The 27,272-nt window shown below is 34.1% G+C and overlaps 1 protein-coding gene across 3 annotated transcripts; it reads right to left on the reverse strand.

Moving 5' to 3' along the window:
- Positions 2,378-7,415, reverse strand: LOC109839728 (WAT1-related protein At5g64700-like). Of its 3 annotated transcripts, none has more exons than XM_020408237.1 (7): positions 7,214-7,415; positions 4,883-4,945; positions 4,672-4,788; positions 4,339-4,585; positions 3,834-3,992; positions 2,962-3,113; positions 2,378-2,864 (listed from the first exon to the last, which is right to left on the reverse strand). In XM_020408237.1, exons 1-7 carry the CDS (start codon positions 7,408-7,410, stop codon positions 2,723-2,725), a joined length of 1,077 nt encoding a protein of 358 aa, XP_020263826.1. In that variant the 5' UTR covers positions 7,411-7,415; the 3' UTR covers positions 2,378-2,722. The 3 variants fall into 3 exon arrangements, with proteins under 3 accessions (XP_020263826.1, XP_020263827.1, XP_020263828.1); XM_020408238.1 differs by lacking the exon at positions 4,883-4,945 and adding an exon at positions 7,078-7,140; XM_020408239.1 differs by lacking the exon at positions 7,214-7,415 and adding an exon at positions 5,019-5,209.

Here is a 27,272-nt window from a genome sequence, read left to right on the forward strand (position 1 = left end):
ATACTTAAAAAAATGATCATTTTGATAATAATAATAATAATTTGCACATAACATCTCTCATCTATACCTTTAGTTGTATTTAACACCCCCTCAGTTAGCGTATGGATACCACTTCTATATTGTCATTTTGGCAAAGATAAATTGCAAATTTTCGATCGGTTAACATCCGGTCTCCCGTCTCCCTCATGTAAAATTATTTTTGGGCGCGGGAGGGGGGTAAATGATAGGAATTAGGAAATGAGTTGGCCAACGTTATGAACAGGTGAAGGTGTAAATAAAGGGGAATAATAAGAGCATGTTTGGATGCTTGTAGTTAAATCTACACATTTGTCCTGATTATAGTGTAAACCGATAATATCGTATCTTATGAAAGGAGATCATGGGTTTACTATCTTCTATGTCTTTTGCTATTTGCCATGTTTATAGAAAAGTTAATTATGTAGCTAGTCGTTTAGCCTCAAATGGCGCAAGAAACTATAACATTGGCACCTTTAGTTTAGATTTGGATCTCCTTCAAGATGTCAAGCTCAAATGGCGCAAGAAACTATAACATTGGCACCTTTAGTTTAGATTTGGATCTCCTTCAAGATGTCAAGCTTGCTTTGATTGATGACATGATAGGTCTCCCTCACATATCCCAAAGATGAAGCTCACATGACGAAATAGATGACTTTATTTAAACGATAGTAATTGATAATAAAAATATTATCCAATTGAGTCACCAAAAGAGTGAGGAAGAAAGATAAAGATCAAGAAGATGATGAGCGTTAAATATTTTTGGGAGATTAAAGTTTTCTTCTTCACTAGAACCCTTTATCATTTATCATTATCAAGAAATTAAGTATCTAGTATAAAGACCGCGAAATATGCGATGTAGGACCAACAAAATTTTGGAAACGTCTAGTTAAAGGGACCTTCTAGTTAAATTTGGTTCAAATAGGAAAAAAACAATTTAATCGTCTAACGATATTACTGAAAGCAAAGTTTTGTTAGTATTATGCTCTTTCACGCTTATCGCAATTCCTCAAGAAAAAGAGAAAAAAAAATCTAATACGACAGAGACATATTACCATAATAGCCTGAGAAAAAAGGACGTATGTGACATACTTTGACAAAATTAATTTGAAGAGAAAAAAAAAATTTGGTAATCTTTTGATAGGGATTTGATAGTTACTCTAATGTTATCATTATCGATCAGAACAGCCTACATTTATTCTTTTCGTAGGTTAGATTTCACTAAACCCCCCTTAGAGTTTAAGCCATTATGAGATATTCCTCAAATTTTAAAAAAGTCACTTAACCTCCAACTTTTGAGCGAGTTCGGAAAACACCCGTGACGTTTGAATTTTTCCCAACTCACCCCCCAAACAGCACCCGGCCAATTTTTTCAACATACCCCTTATATTTAAACATTATTCTTAGAGGACCCCTCAAACTTTGAACATTATTCTTAGAGGACCCTCAAACTTTCAACAGTAATGGCATGTTTGAATTTACACATAGTCAAGAGAAGTTAAGTGAACATGAGATAAGTTAAGGGAAAGTAAGAGAACATGTAAAACTTATTTGGGAAATTAGTAGAGAGAATCAATGGGAACTTATTTCACCTCGTTTGTAAAGTTTGCTAAAGTGAAGGGAAAGTAAGGGAATATCTGTAAATTTACATAAATATCTTAATGCTATTTCATCCCTTTGAATCTCAATATGGGGGCAACATTGTTTTTGTGTAATATTCTCTTTTTGTAAGAGCATCTCCAACCGAGCGCTAAATCACCAAGATGACGCAAACCCAACGCTAAATCCCCCTCCAACCGAGCGCTAAATCCATCGCCATTTTGATGAGGTGCTACAGTACTGCGCTAGATTTGGCGCAGCACTGTAGCTTTGGTGCAGTAAATTTTTTTTTTTTTTGCTTTTTATTTTTACAGAAACCCCTAATGTCCCGGACGAGCTCTTCTCCATCCTTCAACAGGCAAGAAAGAATCGGTGCTGCTTCAAGCCCACGAGCAGAGGAAGGAGGTTCAGCATGTTGTGGATTTGGTCTTGAGGTTTCAAGTGTTTGATGATTTCATTTAGAGGGAATCGAAGCTTGTTGGGGGTGAGGGAAGAGGAGAAGCTTGCTGGGTTTGAGAAAAGGAAGAAGGTTGAAGAGGAGGAGAAGAAATTGGGGGATTTGGGGCTTTGTGATGAAAACCACTTTCTTACTTGATTAAGAATTATTTTTATATTTGTATTTTATTCATAAAATATATTATTATAATTAATTATATGTAATGTATTATAAAATTATATAATATATAATTTGTTAAATATTTAAAATAGGTAAAAAATTTAGAAGATAAGAATCATAAAAGTAATATTCTTTTTTGGTGTAAAATTTGGTGTAATGGGTTGGAGATGGAATAGTGATTTGGTGTAAAAACTACACTAACTTGGTGTAGAAACTACACCATTTTGAGTTTTGTGGTTAGAGATGCTCTAAGAGTTACCTTACATTACCTTTCCCTCCGTTACGCTCCAAATTGCGGGGGAACAGAACCTAAACCTTTTGTCCTCTACATCCCCTTTATGCACATTACCCCCAATCCAAACAACAAGTCATAAGGCTCAGAAAACATTAGAGAAGGCATGACACATAAATTTACCTCATTTTTTAACGACGCCACATACAGGAATGTTACCTTATTGGCTTGTTTCATAACAAATGCTGACAAAAAGTCACCTACTTCACTATGCAACCTCTACTTTCGATCGAGATGCTATCCTTTGCATCCTCAACACTTGAATTCATGTTCTTTCTTTCTCTACTTTTCCCCCATAGAACACAGTAAAGGCCTACAACCATGAAAGCTCCACCTAGAACACTGCGTATATATGTTCAACATCACAAACCAAAACACAATATTGATCAAACTTACAAATATAAAGAAAATAGAATTTTTTTTTTTTTTTGGTGATTACCTTCCAAGGTTTATGACTTCTCCTAAGAGGAAGGAGGAGGCCGCAGCGGCGATCAAAAGCGCCAAGGGGGAGAACATCGCCACGAAAACAGGGCCTCTTTTGTGAATGCACCAAGTTTGCAAGTATAACACAAGTGCCGACACCAACACACCCTGCAATATTGTCAAATTTGAGCTCATTGCAGTCATGATCGTTGATGCAAGTAATTAAATGACTATATATATATATATTGATTAAACTGACAAAACTTGAAGATTATGGTGAAGTCTAGATGATGGTTTGGGTGTTATGTGACATTTTTAAAAGTCTCTGTGTCTTTTCGAAATGGGCTAAAGTTTCGGGGATTATGTGAGATTTACCTGACAAAGTTATATGTATTCGTAATAATCACAACTACACTTGCACTTCGGGGGAAAAAAAGAAAAGGGGAGGAAATGGGACAGTTTTACAAAACCCTCTGTGATTTTTTGGGGGTTTCCCACAAAGTTCTCCTGGGTTTTTCCCCCTCCAAACCCCTTGAAATTTGACGGATCTTGCAAACCTACTAAACTTTCAATGTTCCCTACAGACCCCCTAACTGTGGTAATGTCGTCATCGGCCATTATTTGATTGTGTAGGAATAATTGATTCTTGACCACGTGGGAAATTTTTAAAAGTTTAGGGGAGTTTTGTGAGATAACCCAAACTTCATGGGCCCAGGTGGGGAAAAAGAGTTCACGCAGGTTTCTCAGGAAGCCTCAAAAATTCAGGGGGTTCTGTGAAATTCACACTTGCATCAAATTTCGTAGTCGTACTTAAGAGATGCATGCATATTTCACATCATAATCAATCTTGAAGGGAAAATAAATAGGTATGCGCTTGAAATCATTTACACCGTATACTACTCCAAGAAGTTCTTCATCCCAGTGTAGCTTCCACTTGTTCAAATTCCTCTCGGTTGTAATGGCAACAATAAAGCATTGAATTGTACTGAAGAGGTTCAAAAGAACAGTGGACCAAATCCATGATGGATATTCCTTCAATATTATTCCCTGTAAACAGAAATATAATCCATTCGGTATCTTAATAAGTCAAGGGAAAAATTGCGGATAGACACCCGATACTATCGCTAAATTACGAATAGTCTCCTTGTAGTTCCATTGTTGCAGTTAGACCAGTGTGCGAATTTTCTTCTACTCTTTTCCCTAAGATCTGGAGAAAACTAGTTTTCGATGACTAGACCTTCTGAGAGTAAAAGAGTCAAAAAAATTCACTCGGCGGATCTGTCTGTAACGATACAACCACATGAGGTATATCTCCAGTTAGGCAAAAGCAATGGGGTCTATTAGTAATTAATTAACCCTAAGTTAAGATCGGAGGTTGAACAATTTTATATACCAATAACACTAGCCATGAAGACCAACAAAATGCAGCCAACACCATGAGAAAAGTACCAATTATCCATTTTTTGTGAGTAATGTTAGAATCATTCTGACTACTTCCATGCAGAATTGGATGATGATGGATGAATGAGTTCAAATGAGGGCCCTTGTAAAATGCAATAACCATAGCTCCCGTTAAACAAATTACTACTCCAATTGCCTTTACAATTCCTGAGCAAGTCTTAAACGTGATAATTTCCACCCTGTAATATCCATCAAAGCGATAAATTATTTCTCTGTTTGAACATTAAATTTGAATTTTGATTTGTTTATGTAAAATCTAAATTACCGAAATAAAAGTGCCAGAACAAAAGTGAAAATAGGAATGAGATTTGATGTTGCTGAAGTCACTGTTGCTGAAGTGAGTTTGATGGCGATATTGTGCATGTTTAAGTTGATTGTGTACCTAAATTCAAATAAAACCATTACAAAAAAAAAAAACCCAAGAAAAAGAAAGGGTAAATTTACCGAAAAAAAGTACGTATAAACAAATTTTGTACCCGAAAAGTGCAACCATGAAAATCTTGAACATCAATTTGAACGGCAATGGAGGGGAACTTCTCCTAAGCATCACATAAGTTTCATCAAGACTAAAAAGATAATTAAAGAATTGATCAAATTTTAAAAAAAAATTACCTTTCAAATATTATAGCCAGAGGCAATAAGACAAGGGTAGCGATTGCTTGTCTATAGAATGTGAAGACGAATGTGTTCATGCCTCCATTGAATGCAGCTTTGGAGACTACGGCCGTGCCTGCAAATATGATTTGAACTATGATCATAGCAATATATGGCTTTTTCTCTTCCATGGTTTTGGCTTAACATTGATCCATGGAGTTCTAAGACAGAAGATGATAATGATTATCATTTTGAGCTTTATATATATAGGCTAAATACCTATATTGGTATTTTAATTCCATCCCATTTACCAAGAAGGTATTTTAATTAGGCAAACCTGCTTTAAGACATTTTAATTTATTCAACTTACCAACAAGGTCATTTTTCTCATCGGCGACTAGTTTTCCGGCGAGAGCTCGTCGCATGTGTGGCACATATGATGACTTAAACTGTTTTTTAGCTGATGATATGGCACGAATTTTTTGACGTGGATAAAACAGTTAGGCGAATCTGTCCTATTTTGGGTGAATTGGGATTTTTAGAGTGTTAATTCCCGCCTTTAAACATAGCCACGTCAGAAAATCTGTGCCACATCAGCAGCTAAAAAATAGTTTAAGTCATCACATGCCACGCACGTGACGAGCTATCGCCGAAAAACTGGTCGCCGATAAGAAAAGCTTGGTAGTGAGGTGTCTCATTTCCATCCACTCATTCAATTGGGGGGGCCACATTCAACCCATGTGAATGTGGTCCCCCCATTTGAATGAGTGAAGGATAATATGACACCTCACTACCAAGCATAAATTTTGTGCTTGGTACCAAGCATACCCATATTTTTCATATATATAGGGAGAGGTTCTAAAAAACCTAGAGAACTAAAAACCAATCCTAACCCTCCAATCTATTTAATCCAATGGCCTACATTTCGATGGCAGAATTGAAAATATACACAAATCTAATACACATCAGCTGTAAAAATTAATGTGAAAAGGGTAAAATTAGAACGATTCACTACAATGGTGGCTGGCAACATTGGAAACTGGAGATAATGATTAAAACAAAAAATACAACACGTCCTTTCACTTCCCCATTTCTCTCTCTAACTAACTTCCCGCTCTCTGTAACTCACTTCCATCTTCTATCAAGCTTTGATCTTCCATCTTCACATGAAGAACACGACAACAGTTCATTAAAAACCATCCTAACCATCTTCCATCTTCTATGAAGCTTTCATCTTTCATCATCCATCTTTGTAGGAAGAACACAGCAACAATTCAGCGTCGAAAACAACATTCTTTGCAGGAAGAACACAGCAACAATTCATCTTTCATCAAGCTATAAAATTTTAAACCATGAAAAGATTTCACCTTTTACAGTAAAAAGTTACGATTTTTATGGTAAAAAACAAACACCTCACATAACTGAATCTGGATTCACTGCAGTTAATCTGGATTCACACATGCGTGTCTTCGTTTTTTAACTGGTTTCTTTAAAAAACAGGAAACTTTTCAGACTAAAAGGTGAAATTTTTTACCTTTTACAGCAAAAAGTTACGATTTTTTATGGTAAAAAACAAACACCTTACATAACTGGATCTGGATTCACTACAGTGAATCTGGATTCACTGCAATGAATCTAGATTCACACATGCGTGCCTTCGTTTTTCAACTGGTTTTCCAACTGGTTTCTTCAAAAAATAGGAAACTTTTCAAAAAATTAGAAATTTTTCACCTTTTACAACAAACAATAACTCCTTATTATTAATAAACTCTATTTTGAAGTTATATCTTATATAACTTTATATTATATACTTTATATAATAATTCTCCCAATATATCCAGTCCATAAACTCTTAGGTTGTGACCTCGTAGGACCCAATTATAATAACAATGAACTTTATAACATAAAGTCCATAAATCATAGTTGGCTTCTAGCAAAGCACTATGACTACCTAAAATAACCGGATTGTAAATCTCCATTAAATGTCCAATTTCATAATTAGTAATTGCACATTCGATTAAAGGACACAATTCCTTCAAAATTTACCGAAAAAAGTACGTTTAAACAAATTTTGTACCCGAAAAGTGCAACCATGAAAATCTTGAACATCAATTTGAACGGCAATGGAGGGGAACTTCTCCTAAGCATCACATAAGTTTCATCAAGACTAAAAAGATAATTAAAGAATTGATCAAATTTTAAAAAAAAATTACCTTTCAAATATTATAGCCAGAGGCAATAAGACAAGGGTAGCGATTGCTTGTCTATAGAATGTGAAGACGAATGTGTTCATGCCTCCATTGAATGCAGCTTTGGAGACTACGGCCATGCCTGCAAATATGATTTGAACTATGATCATAGCAATATATGGCTTTTTCTCTTCCATGGTTTTGGCATAACATTGATCCATGGAGTTCTGAGACAGAAGATCGATGATAATGGTTATCATTTTGAGCTTTATATATATATATATATGAACACGGCACCAACAATTTCAAATTAATGATGCGGTTTCTTTTGGCCAATACACCCCCACCCAAAAATATCTTTCAAATTTATTAATTAATCCCTCGGATCATTGTTATTTATTGAAACGCCCCACAAATCTTAACATTGAGTTAGTCTGTAACCCCCCATGCATCCTCCATACCCACCCCCAATAGTTAATCTAGGGAACATTCTCAAAATGTTCTGTAAGTCATAGTTTTATTTTTAAATTGTCTAAAATACCCTGAAGTGCTTGATTATAGTTATTATGTTAATTAAGAGAAGTGTATTAATTAGTCCGAAATTATTGTCATTGTAATTAAGCACTTGGGGATATTCTAGGAATTTTAATTTTTTGCACAATGACTGACTCAATTTTGAAGATCCAGGGGTTGTTTTAATGAACATCAGGATTTATGCTATGGGCTAGGTTAATCTGCTTTGTCATAAATAAGTCAAAAGGATTAATTCCCACCTCACTTTTTTTTTCCCTAATCATGGCTAGACTTCCACTTGTGAATGGATGAGAGTTCAAACATATTTAAGCATAAATCTAACCAATTGTGTCCAACTTGGACTAGTCTCACCTCACGGCTTTTGTGAACTAAAAGCTACACTTTAAACCGAATTGGTGTCGAAAACACTTAAATAATATTATTAAGATCGTTGAAGTTATATCAGTATTGATAGAAGTAGGAATGTCACTTTCAAAAAGGGCTTAACTACTATACTGCATTAGCTAGTTTATCATTTTGATTGGCTCTTTCCCTGCCACATTCCTTTATCAAAATAACCAGTGCGCTGATGAGTGGGATCACTTTCTGAGGATAAATGCGCATAATGAAACAAAACAATTCCCAAAAGAAGAAAGGATATACTTAGTGCGTAGTGAGATGGCACATTATAGTTCACTAATTCTAATTATTTAACCCATCTGTATTTATGTGAATGTGGTTTCGTGAGTGGATGGGGATAAACCACTTCTTTACCAAACATCAAGTTCATTACTTGATACTAAGCTAGCATACTCATATATCATACTCCCTTTTAAAGCACGAGTTCGGAAAAATCTTATGGTGGACAAAAATATCATTGAGATTAAAATACTAATCCATTAAGCAAGAGTGAGTTGATAAATTGATGAATTCTTATTGGATATACATAGTATGAAGATAATGATATAGTTTAAATTGAAATATAAACCTGAATGAAATTATTAAGTGTCAAATTTACAAATGTATACAAGATGAAGGGCGTATATGCAAAAACCAAACAAATTAATTAGACAAATAAAGTCCGCCCTAGAGGTCGAACCCAGAAACGACACAAACCTACAAATGTACATAATATGAATGAGGTATTTGCAAAATCCACCAAACAAATTAAAGAGACAAAATCTTTCTCAAAATTATTAAAAAAATTAAAACAAATGGCTACGATATAAGGACACAACGTGGCGATCTCTCACCAACTAAAATTCAAATAATTTACGGTATTGCATAATTAGTTTTAAAGTTTAATTATACTCCTATTATTTAAATAGAAATCTATTTACAATTGTTATCCTCTCACATGTAACATCACATACCAATGTATAGAAGCCAAGAAATTACAATAATTTCCATAGCACTTTCATCTTCTTCTACAAATATATTTCTTTGTTATTCTCCTCTTATTAGATTAGATTATATTATTTTAAAGTAATTAATTATATAATATATTCGATCTTTTTTCATATTAAGAAATATCAACAATTTTCACAGCACTTTTATCTATTTTCTTCTTATTAGCTTAGATTAGATTATTTTAAAGTAATTAATTATATTGTATGTTTGATCTTTTTTCAGATTAAAAATTATAATAATTTTCATAGTACTTTCATCTCTTTTAACATGTATATGTATTTGTTATTTTCTTCTTATTAGATTAGATTAGATTGTTTAAAAATTATAAATTATAAAATTGTAATATTTTTCACATCATTTTCATCTATTTTCTTCTTATTAGATTATTTTTAAGCAATTACTTATATTGTATGTTTGATATTTTTTTCAGATCACAAATTTTAATTATACTATTATTATTTAAATAGATATTGTTTGTATAAAACTCAAAGAGAATCTCATACATATTTTAGAACTCAACGCCAATTGTAATATTCACACATGGGTGGTGGTTATAATAAATTTCATGTATGAGCTTAACTTATATGATCCTACTTTAACCGGATTAGATAATTTAATTTCTTTTAAGATCCAAAATCTTCTACAAAATTAAAAAAGAGTAGCAATGTTATAGCTATATATATCCACAGGATCACAAATAGCTTAAAAATGAACGAAGAAAACCACACAAACAAAAACCATATTACTTACCCATACGCACACACTATTTTCAAAATCATCGTTCTCCATCTCTATCTATAATATATTTACATATCAAATTAAGCTGCCGGAGTTTTTCCTCACCAACTACACTATTGATCAACTGATATTTTTTCTTTATACTTAAATTGTATAACATTCAATGCAATGAGGACTCACATGGGCCTGTAAGCGTTAAAAAATGCTAATAGATATCCAAACATAGAGAAGATCATCAAAAAATCACCTCATAGTGTCTTAGGAGAGAAATCAAGACAGATACGAGCCAGCGAGACAGTGTTAAAATGGTCAAAAACCACCTTGATAACTGCCACCCACGTGTCCATTAACTGTCAAAGGACATGGGAAAACATCGTGGGTGAAAATCACGTGAATAACTGCCAAAATAACGGAGTTTAAAACGTGGGAAAGCAGTTACAGCGAAAACTGCCAGGAATATGCCTTTTCCGAGACAGTATTTACTGTCTCGCGGGCCGAGACAGCAAACACTGTCTCGCCCGCCGAGACAGTAAACACTGTCTCGCGGCCTTAACGTGTTATTTTGTTGATGTTTTTTGTAGTTATTTCCCTGAGGCTATAAATCCCCCTAGGGTCATTTCTGACGAGGATCGAGGACATTATTGAGCAATTTAGAGCAGAGAGAGAGCAGACACTATTGTTCTTGGATTCCCTTGAGATTCGAGCTTTGACTTGATCTTAAGAAGAACGACTATCTTACTTTGATAAGATCTTCGTTTCAAATTCTCACTTCGATAAACGAAGGAAGAATCATTAATTAAGCCCCCTTCACGATATGTGATTCGACGGTCCACGAGTCAAAGCGCTCCCGGCACAGGCAAAGTCCCACAAAACAGGATTCGATAAACGACTTCTGTGTTATTTTCTCAAGAGTTGTAATTTTCTCTTTGTTGTGTAAAAGAGGTCTTATAAAAAGACTATTTCTTTGAATTTGTTGTAATCGAACAAAGATATAATGAATTCCACAGCAAAACCAACTTCTGGCGAAAACAAACTGGCGACCACAGTGGGAGGTTCTTAATCATGATTAAGAATAAATTATTCTGATGATTAGTTTTCACCTTGAATAATTAATCGGTTTTGGGTTATCCTTAAAATACCATGTGTAGTATTCTCCAGAAACTTTCCATTGGAATGAATTGAGGTATTCCACCCCCAGCTCTTTGGCGAATCTAAATCCAATTATATTCGGCCACATTGTTGGGTTATCCTTAAGAATATTAGGAGTAATATTCTCTAGGAACTTCCCGTTATTAAAAATAAGGGAAGCCCAACAAAAATAATAATGTACTAGGCCTTGTAGTTAGTTAATAATGAGATCTTATCATTATAAACAAACTAAGTAAAGATTAATAATTCTTAAGAATATACTACGTTCCCCTAACTTCCACTGCAAACTTGTTAGTTGTTTATTCCTTGCCCCAAGAGATTTTTAAAATTAATCATGTATTTCATAAATTTTTAAAAAATGTTTAAATAAAATTTATGGCAAATATAATAATCCATGTTTATAGATTTTAACTCAAAATAAATCTGACTTATTTTATAGTAAGAAAATAAAAAAATTTATTTTGATATTTAACCACGTGTATTGTACGTGCACAAGACCTTATATATATACTAGATTTTATGCATGTGCAATGCACGTAGTTAAATACAGTGATTAGGTATTTTTGGTTTATTTTCTTACTAAAATTTGTTCCTCGGTTACTCTTTGATAATTTTTTCTCACTTTGATTAAGTATTTTTGGTTTATTTTCTTACTAAAATTTGTTCCTCGGTTACACTTTGATCATTTATTTATTTATTTGATGTTTGTTTGAATAGGCTAAGCCCAATTGAAATTTTTATGTAGATAGTTGAATTGTCAAGAGAAGAATATAATCTAAACCTAATTTAAAATTTTATTTCATTTGGATCGGTATAAAACCGAGCTTGACCTGAGGAAGTATAATGTCATGAAAGTGAAAACACTTGAAAAAATAACATTATAAAAGAAAGATGAATAATAAAGCTAAGGAGTCAAGATGATTTTAAGTGGGCTAAAATGACAGAAAATAGTTAATAAAAAAAATCATAAACTGAAGATTAATGCTAATTATAATACACTTTTATATGATAAAAGCATCCACATATGCATATGAAAGCAATAAAAATAGTTTATGAAAACCTCTTCTAAAGATTCCTAATTTTACTAAAAAAATAAAATTATTCTATAACAATTCACAAAACATTATCTTTTGTTGCTTCTATTTTAATTTTTATTGAGTCGAGATCAATCCTTCTTCATCTTTATCTTTTTTCAGGGTAATTCTAGAGTAGTGTCTTCATCGTCAATTCTTCTTCATCTTTATCTTTTTCCTGAGCAATTCTAGAGTAGTGTCTACATCGATTGTGATATGAGACTGGAGCATGTTATCTTTCCTTGAGCTGATTCATCTTTTGTCTTCTCGTCTAAATTCACAAATAAATTGAATATATTTCTTATGTTCAACACAGACTTTTAACAATACGGACTTTGATTTTTTTCCTATTTTAATAAGAATAAATGTTAATTTGATATATATGAAATTTTTTGTGCTTTTAATTTATTACTTAAATAATAATGTTAGGAGCTATCATTTTTTTCTCTGCAATGAATTTTTCTCTTGTGCATCCAATAAGAATCTCTGATGTGTCATAATGTTACCTTTACTTTGTTTGTGTCATTTTCCATGAGGATATGAACTAAATACATTATATTTTTTATTGTCAGTTTACTTTAGATTATAATATTAATATTTAATTTTGATATATTTATTTCATGAAGAAGAGATATCACTTAGCCTTAGTACTACATCATTGGCGATTCTACAATATTTATCATCTGGACACTTATTATTAACATCTCTATTCACTTTCTTATTGTAGCCTTTGCAAACATAGAACCACTGCTCAACTCTATTATAAATGGTAGTTATCATTGCCTTAAAGGTGCGATAGTGTGTCTATATATTTGTAAATTATTCTTAGGTTTAATTTTATGAATTTTGGAGTAGCTTTTCTAAGATCATACCTCTTTCGAATATTATAATGGTTGTATATATTAGTAATTTGATTTTTTTTGCTGCATTTATAAAGAGCATTAATGGAGATGCTTTTATCTTGGTAGCTTACTCTAAAAGAATGTTGCATATTAGATATCCACTTAAGCAAAAAGTTATCCACCAAACTTTTTAGCCACTTATATTGCCTAGGGATCTTTGCATGGTATGAAAAAGTTTTTTACAGTGTTATATGGATGTTTGCTTTGTTTGCTTACTAATCTCTTATTCCTTCAGTAAGTTGTATATTTGGATTGATATATATTAATGATGCAATTTACGATGACATGCATATCTCCTCTATAAATTTGACACAAATGTAAGGTGAATTTCATATTTAGTGGCCTTAATAAGAATTTTAGTAATGAAATATATTACCTTTATATTTAGAGATCTTGAATTCTAATAGTGTTATTACATCATTATCTTTGATCATGTCTTTAAAAATTGATCATTCGTTAGTAGTCATACCCCTAAATAAAGTCACACTTAGGATCATGATACTATATAAGAAAAAGAAAAAGGGCGATTTTATATTTTTTGATTACACATAGTCATGACATGGTAATTTTTCTTTTATCTTCCATAAAGAATGTTTCTTTGATTTAGAACAAAGTTGTTCAATATATTTTTTCAGGGGGTATATAGTTGCTGTTTCTTTGATAAATATAACTTAATTATGTTAGTGTTAATTTAAAGTGATTTGTGGACGTTCCGAATTCCAATTGAAATGAAATCCGCTTGATTCTTTTGAAGGATATCTCTACATTTTCTAATAGCTAGTTCTACATACATAAATCTATATAATTTTTTATTCTATAAATATTATTACTATTAGAGATCAATATTTATAGATTATAATCAATTAATGTTAAGTTATTATATTATAGTTTTTTACCTGTTTTTTGCGATTTAGTCTTCTATCAATTAATGATACTTATGTATTTGTGCTGCTCTAATATATTATTAAAATTATATGCAGTTACTTTAATTTATACAATAACATTAATTTTTAATCTATCATATATTTTTTAAAAATTTTATTCTTTAACTGGATATTTTTAATCTGTTATTATTACTATTTTTTTACCAGTATCAACTTGACTAACTGGATATTTTTAATCTGTTATTATTACTATTTTTTTACCAGTATCAACTTGACTATTTTCAGATTCTGAAAAAGGGGTAGTAAACCTTAAATTATAAGTTATATTTATATATCTTAATGAAAGAATATCACACAATTATTCTTTTCTTTGCCAAGTTCTAAATTTTTAGATTTTTATTTTGTGTAATTTGACTATGAAAGCTTTTCTTGAACTCGTGCTTTTAAAGGGAGTATGATTTTCGTTTTCCTTAATTTTTCTTTTTTATAATTTTGAGAATGACTTTTGTCTCTTTAATTTATTTGGTGGATTTTTTAAATATCTCATCCACATTATGTACATTTGTAGGTTTACGTTGTTCCAGGGTTCGACCTTTGGGTAAACATTATTTGTCTCATTAATTTATTTAATTTTTGCATATACGCCCTTTATTTTGTAGACATTTATAAATTTGGTATTTAATAATTTTATTTAAATTTATATTTTAATTTAAATTATATCTTTATCTTCATACTATGTATATCCAATAAGAATTTATCAATTTATCAACTTACTCTTACTTAATGGAATAATATTTGAATTCCAAGGGTATTTTAATTTGTCTAACTAAAGTTTTTTCCAAACTCGTGCTTTTAAAGAGACTTACATTATATAATATCCATATTCGATCATACTAGTGTAGCTTCCATTTATTCATATTTCTCTCAAATACAATTGCAACAATAAAGCACTAAAGAGACTTACAAGTGCAGAGTGCTAAATCCATGATGAACATTCCTTCGCAAATAATCCCTGTACATAGAAATATAAGTACACTTCTCTCGAAAAAGAAAAAAGAAATAGATTATATTTTATAAAACTCTTCAGATAAGACCCAATAAATTTGGATATGTCTTTCAACCCCCTGGCCTTTTCAGATAACCGCAAAAAGATTTAGGGGTTAAATGACAATTCTAGACTCTTTTGGGGTATCTCATAAAAGGTCAAACTTTCTGGTGTTTTTTTGAAATTTAACCAAAGAAATATAAGCACTTATATGATACCTGTAACACAAACCATAGTGCCCAACAAAATACGACCCCATCCATGAGAAAAGTCCCCATTGTCCAGAGATTAGCGTTAGTCTTATTATGGCTACTTCCATGAGAACTGGGTGATTATGGATGAAGGAATTCATCTGAGGGCCTTTATATAAAATGCAATAGTCATGCTCCCACAATACAAATCAGCACTCCAACAATCTTGGTGATTCCTAGGCAAGTTTTCAATATGAGAATTTCCTCCCTATAAAATTGGTGAAAATCAATAAGATATTTTTCTATTTTATATCAGAAAATCGATTTGTATATGTAATCTAAAAGGTTTTCATATATTCATCCCCTAAATCTTTCATAAATTTAAGGGTAGAGTTCATAAAACCCTCATAAACTTTGGCTCATTCCGAGATAACCCTCAAAATTTTGAACATATCACTAATCTCCAAAACTTTTGGGTCTTATACGAAAACCCTTGTGACATTTGAAAAAAAAATCACAATAACGACATAATGGTGGTTTTCTGAAACTTCATCAAAATCTATGGAGGAATTCTGAAAATAACGTTGAAAGTAGGGTTTATTTTAACATAATGTTGAAATTTTGAGGGTTTACCCAGTTTGGGGAATAAGTCGAGAAATACTTCATACATCATGATCGAGAGTTTTGTGGATGACCAAAAGTTTTGGGGGGGTCAAGTGACATTTTGGAGTGACTTGTATGATGATGATTGGAGGGCTAAATAGCAACTGCAATCGTTTGGGGGCTAATTGAAAATATAAGAGATTTAAGGAATCGACATCTAAAAAGAAAGCATGATACAAATTACCCAAAGAAGACTGCCAGAATAAAAGTAAAAACAGGATTGAGATTTGGGAGAATTTTTCAATATAGACTCACTACCACGTTTTATCATAAAAATCGACCCTACCTCTTTTTTATTAGCGAAATCAACCCAGTTTCTATCACTTCACCTTCGTGGCCTGAAACTGAGTCGATTTCTCAAAAATGTATTGCTTAATTAGTCAGAGTTGACAACCCCGACTAATTAGTATGTGCTTGATACACCAATTCTAAGTCTCTGCAAAAAATTGGCGGGGTTGTCAAACCTGACAACCCCGATAACTTTTTTTGTCCTGAATGTTTCGCAGTTGGCCAATTTCGAGCTCCAAATTGGCTGGTTCCCAAATAGTAGGGGTTGTCAACCATGACTATTTGGCGGAGACTTTTGAAATTAGTCCACCCCCCAATAATCGGGGTTGTCAACCCCGATTATTTAGTTGGCAACCCCTTAGAGCTGCTTCTAATTAGTCGGAGTTATCAACACTAACTAATTAGAAGATCATTTTTTAAAACGACCCAGTTTCTAGCCATGATGCTGACGTGACCAGAAACTGGGTCGATTTCACTAAATAAAAGTGAAATGAGTCGAATTTTAAAAATAAATTAGGGAACAAGACTGTTCTGAAAATTTCTCCTTGAGATTTTGCATTGCTGTAGCCACTGTTGCAGAGGTAAGGTTGATTGCAATGCTTTGCATATTTGAGATATTTCTATACCTAAAATTCAAATAAAAGCAATTACGAAAAAGAAAGAAAGAAAGAAAAAATAAATATGCGAGAAAGAAAGCCTTGAACATCAACTTGAATGGCAACGGGGGAGCATTTTTTCCCTAAGCATCATATGAATTTCATCAAGACTAAGAATATAAAAAAAATGTAATGAACTAAAAGACATGAAATAGAAAAAAGAAATTACTTTGCGAAGATTATGCCTAGAGGCAATAAGCAAACGGTGGCGGTTGCTCGTCTATAGAAAACGAAGATGTACGTATCCATGCCTTCATTGAATGCAACTTTGGGGGTCTTTGGGCATGAGAGCAAATGTCATTTGAACTATGATCATGGCAATATATGGCATTTTGTCTTCAATAATTTTGGCAAATTGATCCATAGAATTATGGTACAGGGAAGAAGGAGATGGGGTTGAGTTCTAGCTAATAGTGATAGTGTTAGAGTTCTAGCTAATAGTTGTTGTGTTTTTTTTCAAATAGTAGCCCCCCAAATCTTCACTAATTCCATATGACGCCCTCAAATCAGGGGAAATTGCTCATGCGTCTGTCAAATTCTAAGGGTCTTGTAAATTGGTTCCGCAAGTACCAAAAATACCCATCAGCTTATGTTCTTCCCTGAAAACTCCAAATGCCTGCGTTCATGAAAACATAAGAGAAAGGGGTGTTTCAGTAATTTAGGGACCAAAGTGCAAGACCCTAATTTAGAATTTGGGGGACGTATGAGCAATTTCCAAGATTTGATGGACTAATACAGAATTATTGGAGAATTGAGACAAGTTGAGATTTTAATAGTCACAAGTATGAATAGATTAGTTTTGCTCGTCTGAGAAAATATATTGTTACATATTATGAAATTGATTTATCTTATTCAATTATTTTGATAAATATATTTTCAAAGTAATGTAGAACTTTCGGCCATTTTATTAAAAATAATTTTTTTTATATCGGATTATCACTAGAATTCGTAATATGGTGTGCTATGATATTGGATCTTTTGGTAAGAATAGTAATTATCGAATTTTCCACTCAACCAACGAAACAAATAAGACTCAGCGTTTGGCAAGAGGTTAGAGAGAAGGGTTAAGAGGAAGGATTACTTAATTAGCCCTTTATGAGAGATTAAAAATATTTTAATTCTATTTAGATTAGAGAGTCAAGGTGAAGGGTTAAATTTTTTTGTCTTTGGTAAATAAAGAAGGGTTAAGGAAGTTAATTGCCATAAAACTCTAAAATACATTCTTTTTTAAATTTTTATTTATTATTTTCAGAGGAAGTAATTCTTAACCCACCTCTTTAAATTGATTTGTAAACCCCTCTAAATGATGGGTTAACTAGTGGTTGGTCACTAATTACAATCATCAATAAACAGATAACATGGTTGATCCCCTGCTTAATCATCTTCTACTCACATCTATATACTATATTAAATCTTTTACCACTAGATGTGCCACCTGACATTTTTTCATTATTTAATTAAATTTTCTAAATAAAATGAGTTTAAATAGGAGTTTGGGTCAATATCTGATAGTTATAGTTTTTGGATTAAAATTGATTCCTAACTTCTGTTTAAGACCCATTGACTCTATATTGGGCCCGATTTCTCCCCCAACAATGGTATCAGAGCTAAGGTCATGGTCCAAGTAATTTAAAAAAAATAGATGATATTCGATGTGAAGCTCGAAGGTATCTGGAGAATCCAAGGATGCCCGTAGGAATGATATAGTCTAGTTAGCCACCATGAGTGAAGTGGCGGAAGTTTCTACGGATGTTTGATAGCCATGTGTTGAATGCATTGTCTGGTTAGCCCACGAGTGGAGTGGTGTAAAAGTTTGTGAATTGGTTAACCCACGAGTGAAGTGGTACAAAACCTTAGTGAATTCTGTGGAAGATTGAATTATAGTTGAATTGAAATATACTTACAAATTAAGGAAAAGTTGTTGAGGTGATTAATATGCGAGTATAGTCCCACATCGGATAAGATAATAAAGAGTGATGAGTTTAAATAGGAGTTTGGGTCAATACCTGATAGCTATAGCTTTTTGGTTAAAATTAATTCCTAACTTCTGTTTAAGTCTCATCGACTCTAGATTGGGCCCGATTTCTCCCCCAACATTATTGTTGTTGGGAATTTTACTCTCCCCGCCTATTATAATATGCGCAACTCCAAAGTCAACCCACAATCAACAAGATATAAAACGGTCACAATCAAGGGAAAAAACAACACCGCGATTTACGTGGTTCGGTCGACCAACTTCGACCTACGTCCACGGGGCAACAATACGAGAAATTCACTATGTATTAGGGAAAACTACAAGAGGAACCACTCAACTCCCGTCTTTCAATCTCTCAACCTCACATACATAATCAAATCTCATATTCTCTCCAAAGCCCACTCCTTGTATTCTTTTGCACGAATAAAGACCATGAAACCCTCGCCTCTCGCATAATATTCTTGAATCAGGCTACGCCCTCTGCTAACCCTAGATTACAAAAATATTGGCTCTCTCTCTACTACATCTTCTCTCTACTCTTTTCTTCTTAGTTTTTCCTCTAACAATAGAATAACATATATAGGGAAACCAAAACTCTATCTCTAGCCTAACTTCCTAATTAGAATAGAATTCAAACTCCTAATCATGATGGAACCCAAACTCCTAATCATGATAGATCTCTAACCCTATCTAATTCTCATAAAGTTCTACAAAGAATCAAAAACACAATCCCAACAATCTCCACCTTGGATTTGATTCCTAAACTCCCTTGAAGATATATCATCGTCGTCATGAAACTTTGTCTCTTCTGCTAGAGTCTTCTATTTCTTTCACACTTCAAATCGAAGCAGCCACACTCCTAATCAGAACACATGCATTCCAACTGGTTGTCTCGTGACTCTTACTATCATCTGCTTTACCGTGGTGCCTCCACCTCTCTTGTGTGACGCCCCTGGGTTCACACAAGGCTGCAGTCCGAGGTAAAACCAGAAATATCAAACCTGCCATGCACTACACCGTGCAATAACATGTTTCACCATCACAATTACTATCTCTCTAGTAGAGTCAATAACAGGTGTAGGTACAAAAACAAGTAGGAGATAATACAAGAATCAACTGATGAAATAATAGAGATCAAATTAATATTTCATCATCTAATATACTGAAATACAAGTAAATGTCTGAAATAAATGAACTGGAGTTCTCAACAAGTCTCAATTACAAAATGTCTGACAAGAGGAAATAAGGCACACAGCCTTTACAACTTTTAGAATAAAACTCTCAAATGTCTACACAAAAGTTTACAATGGAGCTCAAAAGAAAATATAACTAAATAGACGGCTGAAGCTAAAGTGCATCGCCATCAACCTACGACTCTCCGGGCTCCTGGCTCGTTACCTGAAAGGGGGAGGGACAACGAGCGTCAAAGCGCTAGCGAGCAACATCACAACCAACCCCAAGGAAAAGGGCTTGTTGTATACAGAACATACAGTTATTGCATAATAGATAAAAATCATTTATACTAACAATAGTAGGTTTTAGTACTTAGGAAGTTACAACACGAGCATAGGTACGTCGAGCGAAATAATCCAAACAAGGAAACCCTCATGTATATACCTTGTATCTCAAATTGTAAATCCCTAAATACTAAACCCGAGGTTTAACACAAGAAACAATAAAAAAAGAATACAAACCCATCTCTACCGATACAATTTAAACATGTCAAAGCTACAATAAGTGTCATGTCCAGCCTAGGTAGCTATCACGTCCCAGCCTTATATAATATGTTGTGTTCCAAACTCGGTTAAGAAACATACTCAAGGTTTAGCAATTATCCAACATAAGACTGTAATGGATTATAGTCCAACACGAGGACTTTAATGGATTATAGTCCAACACGAGGACTTTAATGGATTATAGTCCAACACGAGGACTGTGTATAAGAACTATGGAATACTAATGGTATACATATTCTACTCTTGTACATGCCTCGCTGTACCGATCTAAGCTTGTGTCCGAAAAGTCATTTTACATGTGTAGATAAAATCATAAATACTGCAATTTATTACCTGATAAACAAGGCAACATTCTCATGTTCAACAAAAGCTCAACAGAACCCTCGATCATATATGAACACTGTATGAAAGTATAAGCACAGTAGGAGATCAAGCAGAAATACAAACAAAATAGGAAAAACTCCGATGAGTCGACTCGTGATCAGCTATGAGTCGACTTATGACTCATGGGTCGACTCATATACTGACGAGTCGACTCAGCAGACACTTATGAATAACAGGAATTGACTTCGTGAGTCGACTCATGACAGTCATGGGTCGACTCAACCTGATGAGTCGACTCATGATGAGTCATGAGTCGACTCACGGGCTGAAAACTGGATGTTTCACAACTGCAGGTCGTCCATCTCGTTCCATACTCCCTCTATACTGATCTTCACCTCCATCACTATCAATTCTAGACTATGAGGCAGTGATAAATTCATATATAGCATGAGAAATGAACATTAGCATGTTAGACCTAACTTTTAACTCCTAAACATAAGTGAAAGCATTTAATCAAAATAAAAACTCATATTTGTCATTCTTAAATAAATTTCCAGATCTGGGTTTTTATCAAAAACTCGTTGGTGAGGATTTCAAATCTGAAACGCATGATTTCTAGCATTCACCCTAATAAGAACATTGATTTATACTTGAAAATAAGTCTTAGGCTCAATAAAACTCATGAAAAATGTTTGTAAACTATTGAAAGCATGGGAGAAGGATTGGGCGAGATGTTACTCGCCTCAGATGTGATGAAGAACGATCCCCTTCGCTGCAATTCAAAAGAAGCTGCTGAAATCCCCAGAAAATCTCCCAAAATGCCCAAAAACGAACTAGGGTTTTGAATGGGAGAGGAGGCTAGGGTTTCGCTGGGGAGAACTAATGAAAAGAGGTGTTTTCGGGTGGAGGAGAATATATATGAACAGTTAAAACCTGACCCAAAACCCAAACAAACCCGACCCACAAAACCCAGAAAACCCCCGATGAGTCGACTCATGACTCATGGGTCGACTCATAATATAATGAGTCAACTCAGCAGAGACTTAAGACAAAGGGAGATGATATCATGAGTCGACTCATGACAGTCATGGGTCGACTCATGAGCTGAAAACTGAGTTCTTCGACTCTGATGCTTATGATTTGCAAATTTGCAAACTCAACCTCATAACTGATGCATATATACATTCTCATAAGCTCAAAAATGCTAGATTTCATGCACAACTAGATATTTATGATATTTATCATAAATAAATATTATTTTTCACTAATAGTCACATATATAAATTATCAAAATCTACGGGGTCTTACAATATATCATGCATATATTATATGTATATAATAAAGCATGAAAGAGCTGTAAACATGAGATACTCCTAAACATAAGTGAAAGCATTTAATCAAAATAAAAACTCATATTTGTCATTCTTAAATAAATTTCCAGATCTGGGTTTTTATCAAAAACTCGTTGGTGAGGATTTCAAATCTGAAACGCATGATTTCTAGCATTCACCCTAATAAGAACATTGATTTATACTTGAAAATAAGTCTTAGGCTCAATAAAACTCATGAAAAATGTTTGTAAACTATTGAAAGCATGGGAGAAGGATTGGGCGAGATGTTACTCGCCTCAGATGTGATGAAGAACGATCCCCTTCGCTGCAATTCAAAAGAAGCTGCTGAAATCCCCCGAAAATCTCCCAAAATGCCCAAAAACGAACTAGGGTTTTGAATGGGAGAGGAGGCTAGGGTTTCTCTGGGGAGAACTGATGAAAAGAGGTGTTTTCGGGTGGAGGAGAATATATATGAACAGTTAAAACCCGACCCGAAACCCAAACAAACCCGATCCACAAAACCCAGAAAACCCTCGATGAGTCGACTCATGACTGTCATGAGTCGACTCATGACTCATGGGTCGACTCATAAGATAATAAGTCGACTCAGCAGAGACTTTTGACAATGGGAGTTGATATCATGAGTCGACTCATGACAGTCATGGGTCGACTCATGAGCTGAAAACTGAGTTCTTCGACTCTGATGCTTATGATTTGCAAATTTGCAAACTCAACCTCATAACTGATGCATATATACATTCTCATAAGCTCAAAAATGCTAGATTTCATGCACAACTAGATATTTATCATAAATAAATATTATTTTTCACTAATAGTCACATATATAAATTATCAAAATCTACGGGGTCTTACATCTTGTGTGCACCAAGAGATCTTCGCGACCTCTGACAATAAAAGCAAATCAATCATACTTGTCCTCCCAAATTGAGCCTGACAATAGCCTTCCCTTACTTGTTGTCCTTGTGCTCCACCTGCATCGCTCGTCTGAAATCATATAGGTGCATCTCTCCTACTCCACACTACGAGCCGGATGCATCTATCTCCTCCATCACTTGGCTTGGACCGAATATATGAGCGTTCATCGTCTTCAAGTCTAATACCACTATCTCTATTACCCTGCGTATCACTCGGTCGTGCCAGCTTGCAAGCTCCACCTAATCTGGCACTGTCCTCCTCTAGTCTGCACACCAACCAACTCATGCTCCTTATCTTCCATCAGATTTGTCTCGCCGTTGAATAGCGGAGTATCGAACTTCGGACCCGAAGAAATCATCATTCTCTAACCATGATCAAAATTCAAATCAGTCACTGTAGAGATTGAATTTGATAAAATCGACTCTAAGAACGAATTCAGCACGTCAACAAACCCTACGAACGACTCCTAGATCACCAAAATCCGCCTCCAAATCCTCGATCAAAAGACAAATCAATCTCAACTGTTGGATCTGTGTGAACAGTACCCACCACGCCACTACAGTGTTCCTGCTACAGTATCCTTCTCAGCTGTTACGGTGTGCCGCTGCTACAGCATTTTTTTCCTTTTTTCTTTTCATCTTGATTTTTATAATGCCGATCTTCAATCTTGCACGACGTCATCTTCTATCTTACGAATTCACTCCCGGACCCATCATTATCATCATGGCTTTGATACCACTTGTTGGGAATTTCACTCTCTCCTACTATAATATGCGCAACTCCGAAGCCAACCCATAATCAACAAGATATAAAACGACCACAATCAAGGGAAAAAAACAACACTGGGATTTACGTGGTTAGGTCGACCAACTTTGACTTATGTCCACGGGGCAACAATACGAGAAATTCACTATGTATTAGGGAGAACTACAAGAGGAACCACTCAACTCGGGCAACAATACGAGAAATTCACTATGTATTAGGGAGAACTACAAGAGGAACCACTCAACTCTCGTCTCTTAATCTCTCAACGGAGAACTACAAGAGGAACCACTCAACTCTCGTCTCTTAATCTCTCAACCTCACATACATAATCAACTCTTATATTCTCTTTAAAGCCCACTCCTTGTAATCTTTTGCACGGATAAAGATCACGAAACCCTCGCCTCTTGCACAATATTCTTGAATCAGGCTACGCCCTCTGCTAACCATAGATTACAAGAATATTGGCTCTCTCTCTCTACTACTACTTCTTTTCTCTACTCTCTTCTTCTTAGTTTTTCCTCCAATAATAGAAGAATATATATATGGAAACCAAAATCCTATCTCTAGCCTAACTCCCTAATTAGAATAGGATTCAAACTTCTAATCATGATGGAACCCAAACTTCTAATCATGATAAATCTCTAACCCTGTCTAATTCTCATGAATTTCTACAAAGAATCAAAGACACAATCTCAACAATTATCACTCATTTTTACGAATATTTTTAAACAAAGAGTGTGCTTGCAATTTAAGGATATGAACGCAAGGAGAAAAATCACATATTAAACTTTAAATTATTACAAAACTCATCAGCCATATCAATGTTTCTTAGAAACTCTCCAGTTGCTATTAACCTAAAGAGAGAATATCAAATTCTTGAATTTGTTCGACCTCAATTTCAGACTTCTTCGGATATATTCGATGGGAGTTCACATGGGTTTGATTCAAAGTTTCTTTTTGGATTAGGATTCTATCAGTTTTGTTATTTGAGGTGGTTGAATCTGATACTTTTTGACCTTTGCCCGCTCTGTTTCTAGTAACTGGCCTTTTTTCTTTGTAGATGTGGATTATGCTACATTTGAGCTACCTCCTGAATGAGGATAATTGAGAATGTTGAATGAATAATTATATGGATTCTTTTAAGGCTTGAGATATTCTTTTGATACAGACTTCTGATAAAATTTGTTTCCAATTTTGATTGTTGGGTTGTTATTACATTTGCATAGCTCACCTTTACCATTGATGTTAGCTTAGACTTTGCACGCGACGTTCTCCTAGAGGCGGTAGGGGACTAAATTATGATATATGACCGAGTTTCTCTCAAAAAACATGATGTTCATACTTCTTGAAACATTCACTCTCTAAACTCCAACCTGATGTATCCTTCATGAAGAAATCATGGCTTTCTGATAATTGGATAGTTTTGGATAATAGTTTTGATCGTGTGATTTTTGCATGTTTAAATGGAAAATGGATGGGGGGGCTATATAATTTTTTTTCCCGCATCGTTTGTATAGATATTATTAGAGTTAAGAGTTAATTTTGTAGGGGAAAGGTCCGGGGAATATATTTTTTTTATGATTTTTGAAGAGAACATGATGCTCTCTGAAAAGAAGAAATTGTTCTTATGTAACAAGTTTCTACTACTTTTAAGTGAAAAATTAAAACTCATTGATTGCTTAAGAGAAATTTTAGTTGAAATGTGCTGAGTTATGGACCCCTCCCCTCACCCCCACCCCCACCCCCAAAAAAAAGATTTTAGAATTTGATTTCTCTTTTATGTAGTTTTCTACATATCTTTCCTAAGGTTTTAATAGATTTCTAATCGTACTAATTTCCTCTAATGTTTGTGCACAATTTTAATTGAACATTTAAATTTGGTAAGGAGAGTTTCACATTCAATTGCCTTTACACTCCCATTTCACATGAGCAGGTATGTTATAGTCTTTTATTCTTTTTATTCTTATATATTAATCAAGAAAATTATATTTCTCAATAAGAGTAATTAGCATTTTTTGAATTTTTTTGAGAATGATAATTGATTAAGGATTCTTTTGATCTATATCTAGCTTTTTTTTTCAAAAAAAAACTATTTTAATGCAACTCTATTTGCTATAAGCATTCTAACCAAGGGCATATCTACAGGTTCATTTTACAGTCCTTTTCTTTTCCGTACATTAACTATACTATCTAATAAGCAAACTTATGTGGTCATCGAAATTTTATATCCATAATTGTCCTAATATTATAACAAGAAGCATTTTTTTCTTTTAATCTTTTATTCTTTAGTTGGTGTTATAAGATGGTTTGTTCTGAATTTTCAAGAAATTTTAGGATTTTGAAGGAAAGGAGAAGGTTTTTTTATAGCGAAAGGAGGAGGAATTTGTAGAAAAGGTATGTACTTTAAGCTAAATTTTTTGATTTTTTGTCCAAATATTTCAAGTAATGACGGGATGAGACATAAAGAACCAAAATAGAGCAAGATTCGGATCAGTATATGATTATAATGCAACTTTAACTAGTAGGTCAACTCAGTTATGGGATATTTTCCTCCCTTTTATGTTTTTAAACTTTGAGCTTACAAGTAAGAATTCGATTGATTTTGTTATGTAAAAAAGATTATTTCCAATGCAAGTCTAAAAATATAGTACCAAAATAAGTATAAACTATTGCAAAATTATGTAACATCATTTATATTATGAAGTTTAAAGTTTATTTGTTATTGTGCATGAATTGTATTGTGGTTTTTTGGCGAGTGAAGAGGATTAGTGTTTCTATGTAGTATTTTGTTTTTCATTTTCATGTTTTCTTTTTTACTTCTAGCTCTTTTGACGTTGTCCAATTTTAGATAGTTCCACTAGTAGAAAATCACGTATTCTAGACGGAATATTCTAGACGGAATTTTTTCCGTCTAGAATGTATTAAACTAGACGGAAATATTCCGTCTAGAATATTCCGTCTAGAATAAAACATTCTAGACGGAAAATTCCGTCTAGAATACTATTCTAGACGGTTTTTTTTAATAACCATGTATTCTAGACGGAAATTTCCGTCTAGGATATTCATTCTAGACGGAAATTTCCGTCTAGAATAACTGACCAGTTTAAAAAAAATTAACCCGTCAAAAAATTAACCGCGCTCCTTTCCCCCCCAAATGAAAATTTTTACCCCAAAATCAGCCTCATCCCCCCAAATCCTCATTCTCACACCCCAGCCCCTCCCTCTCCCTCCAAGGCCAGGTCGCCGACAATCTCCCGCCACCGGAGGCGACCGCGACGCTCCTCCTCTCGACCTCGATCTCAAAGCTCCGCCTCTACGGCGCCGACCCCGCCATCCTCAAATCCCTCGCCGGCACCAACATCTTCGTCGTCATCGGCGCCGCCAACGGAGACATCCCCAACCGTCGGCAACGAGGTTTTAGAATCCAACGACCCCTCCCTCTCCTCCCAGCTCCTTCCCGCCATGCAAAATCTCCAAAATGCCCTCTCCGCCTCACTTCCGGTG

The sequence above is a fragment of the Asparagus officinalis genome, chromosome 4 (assembly GCF_001876935.1).
Source record: "Asparagus officinalis chromosome 4, Aspof.V1, whole genome shotgun sequence".
Lineage (NCBI taxonomy): Eukaryota > Viridiplantae > Streptophyta > Magnoliopsida > Asparagales > Asparagaceae > Asparagus > Asparagus officinalis.

What these genes read in the sequence shown, in the direction of transcription:
- LOC109839728 (XM_020408237.1), bottom strand. Translation starts at nt 7,410, where the DNA reads ATGGATCAATGTTATGCCAAAACCATGGAAGAGAAAAAGCCATATATT. An exon ending in CTGGCTATAATATTTGAAAG is followed by an intron (nt 4,946 to 7,213) that starts GTAATTTTTTTT and finishes TGTGATGCTTAG; the next exon opens with GAGAAGTTCCCCTCCATTGC. An exon ending in TTCATGGTTGCACTTTTCGG is followed by an intron (nt 4,789 to 4,882) that starts GTACAAAATTTG and finishes ATTTGAATTTAG; the next exon opens with GTACACAATCAACTTAAACA.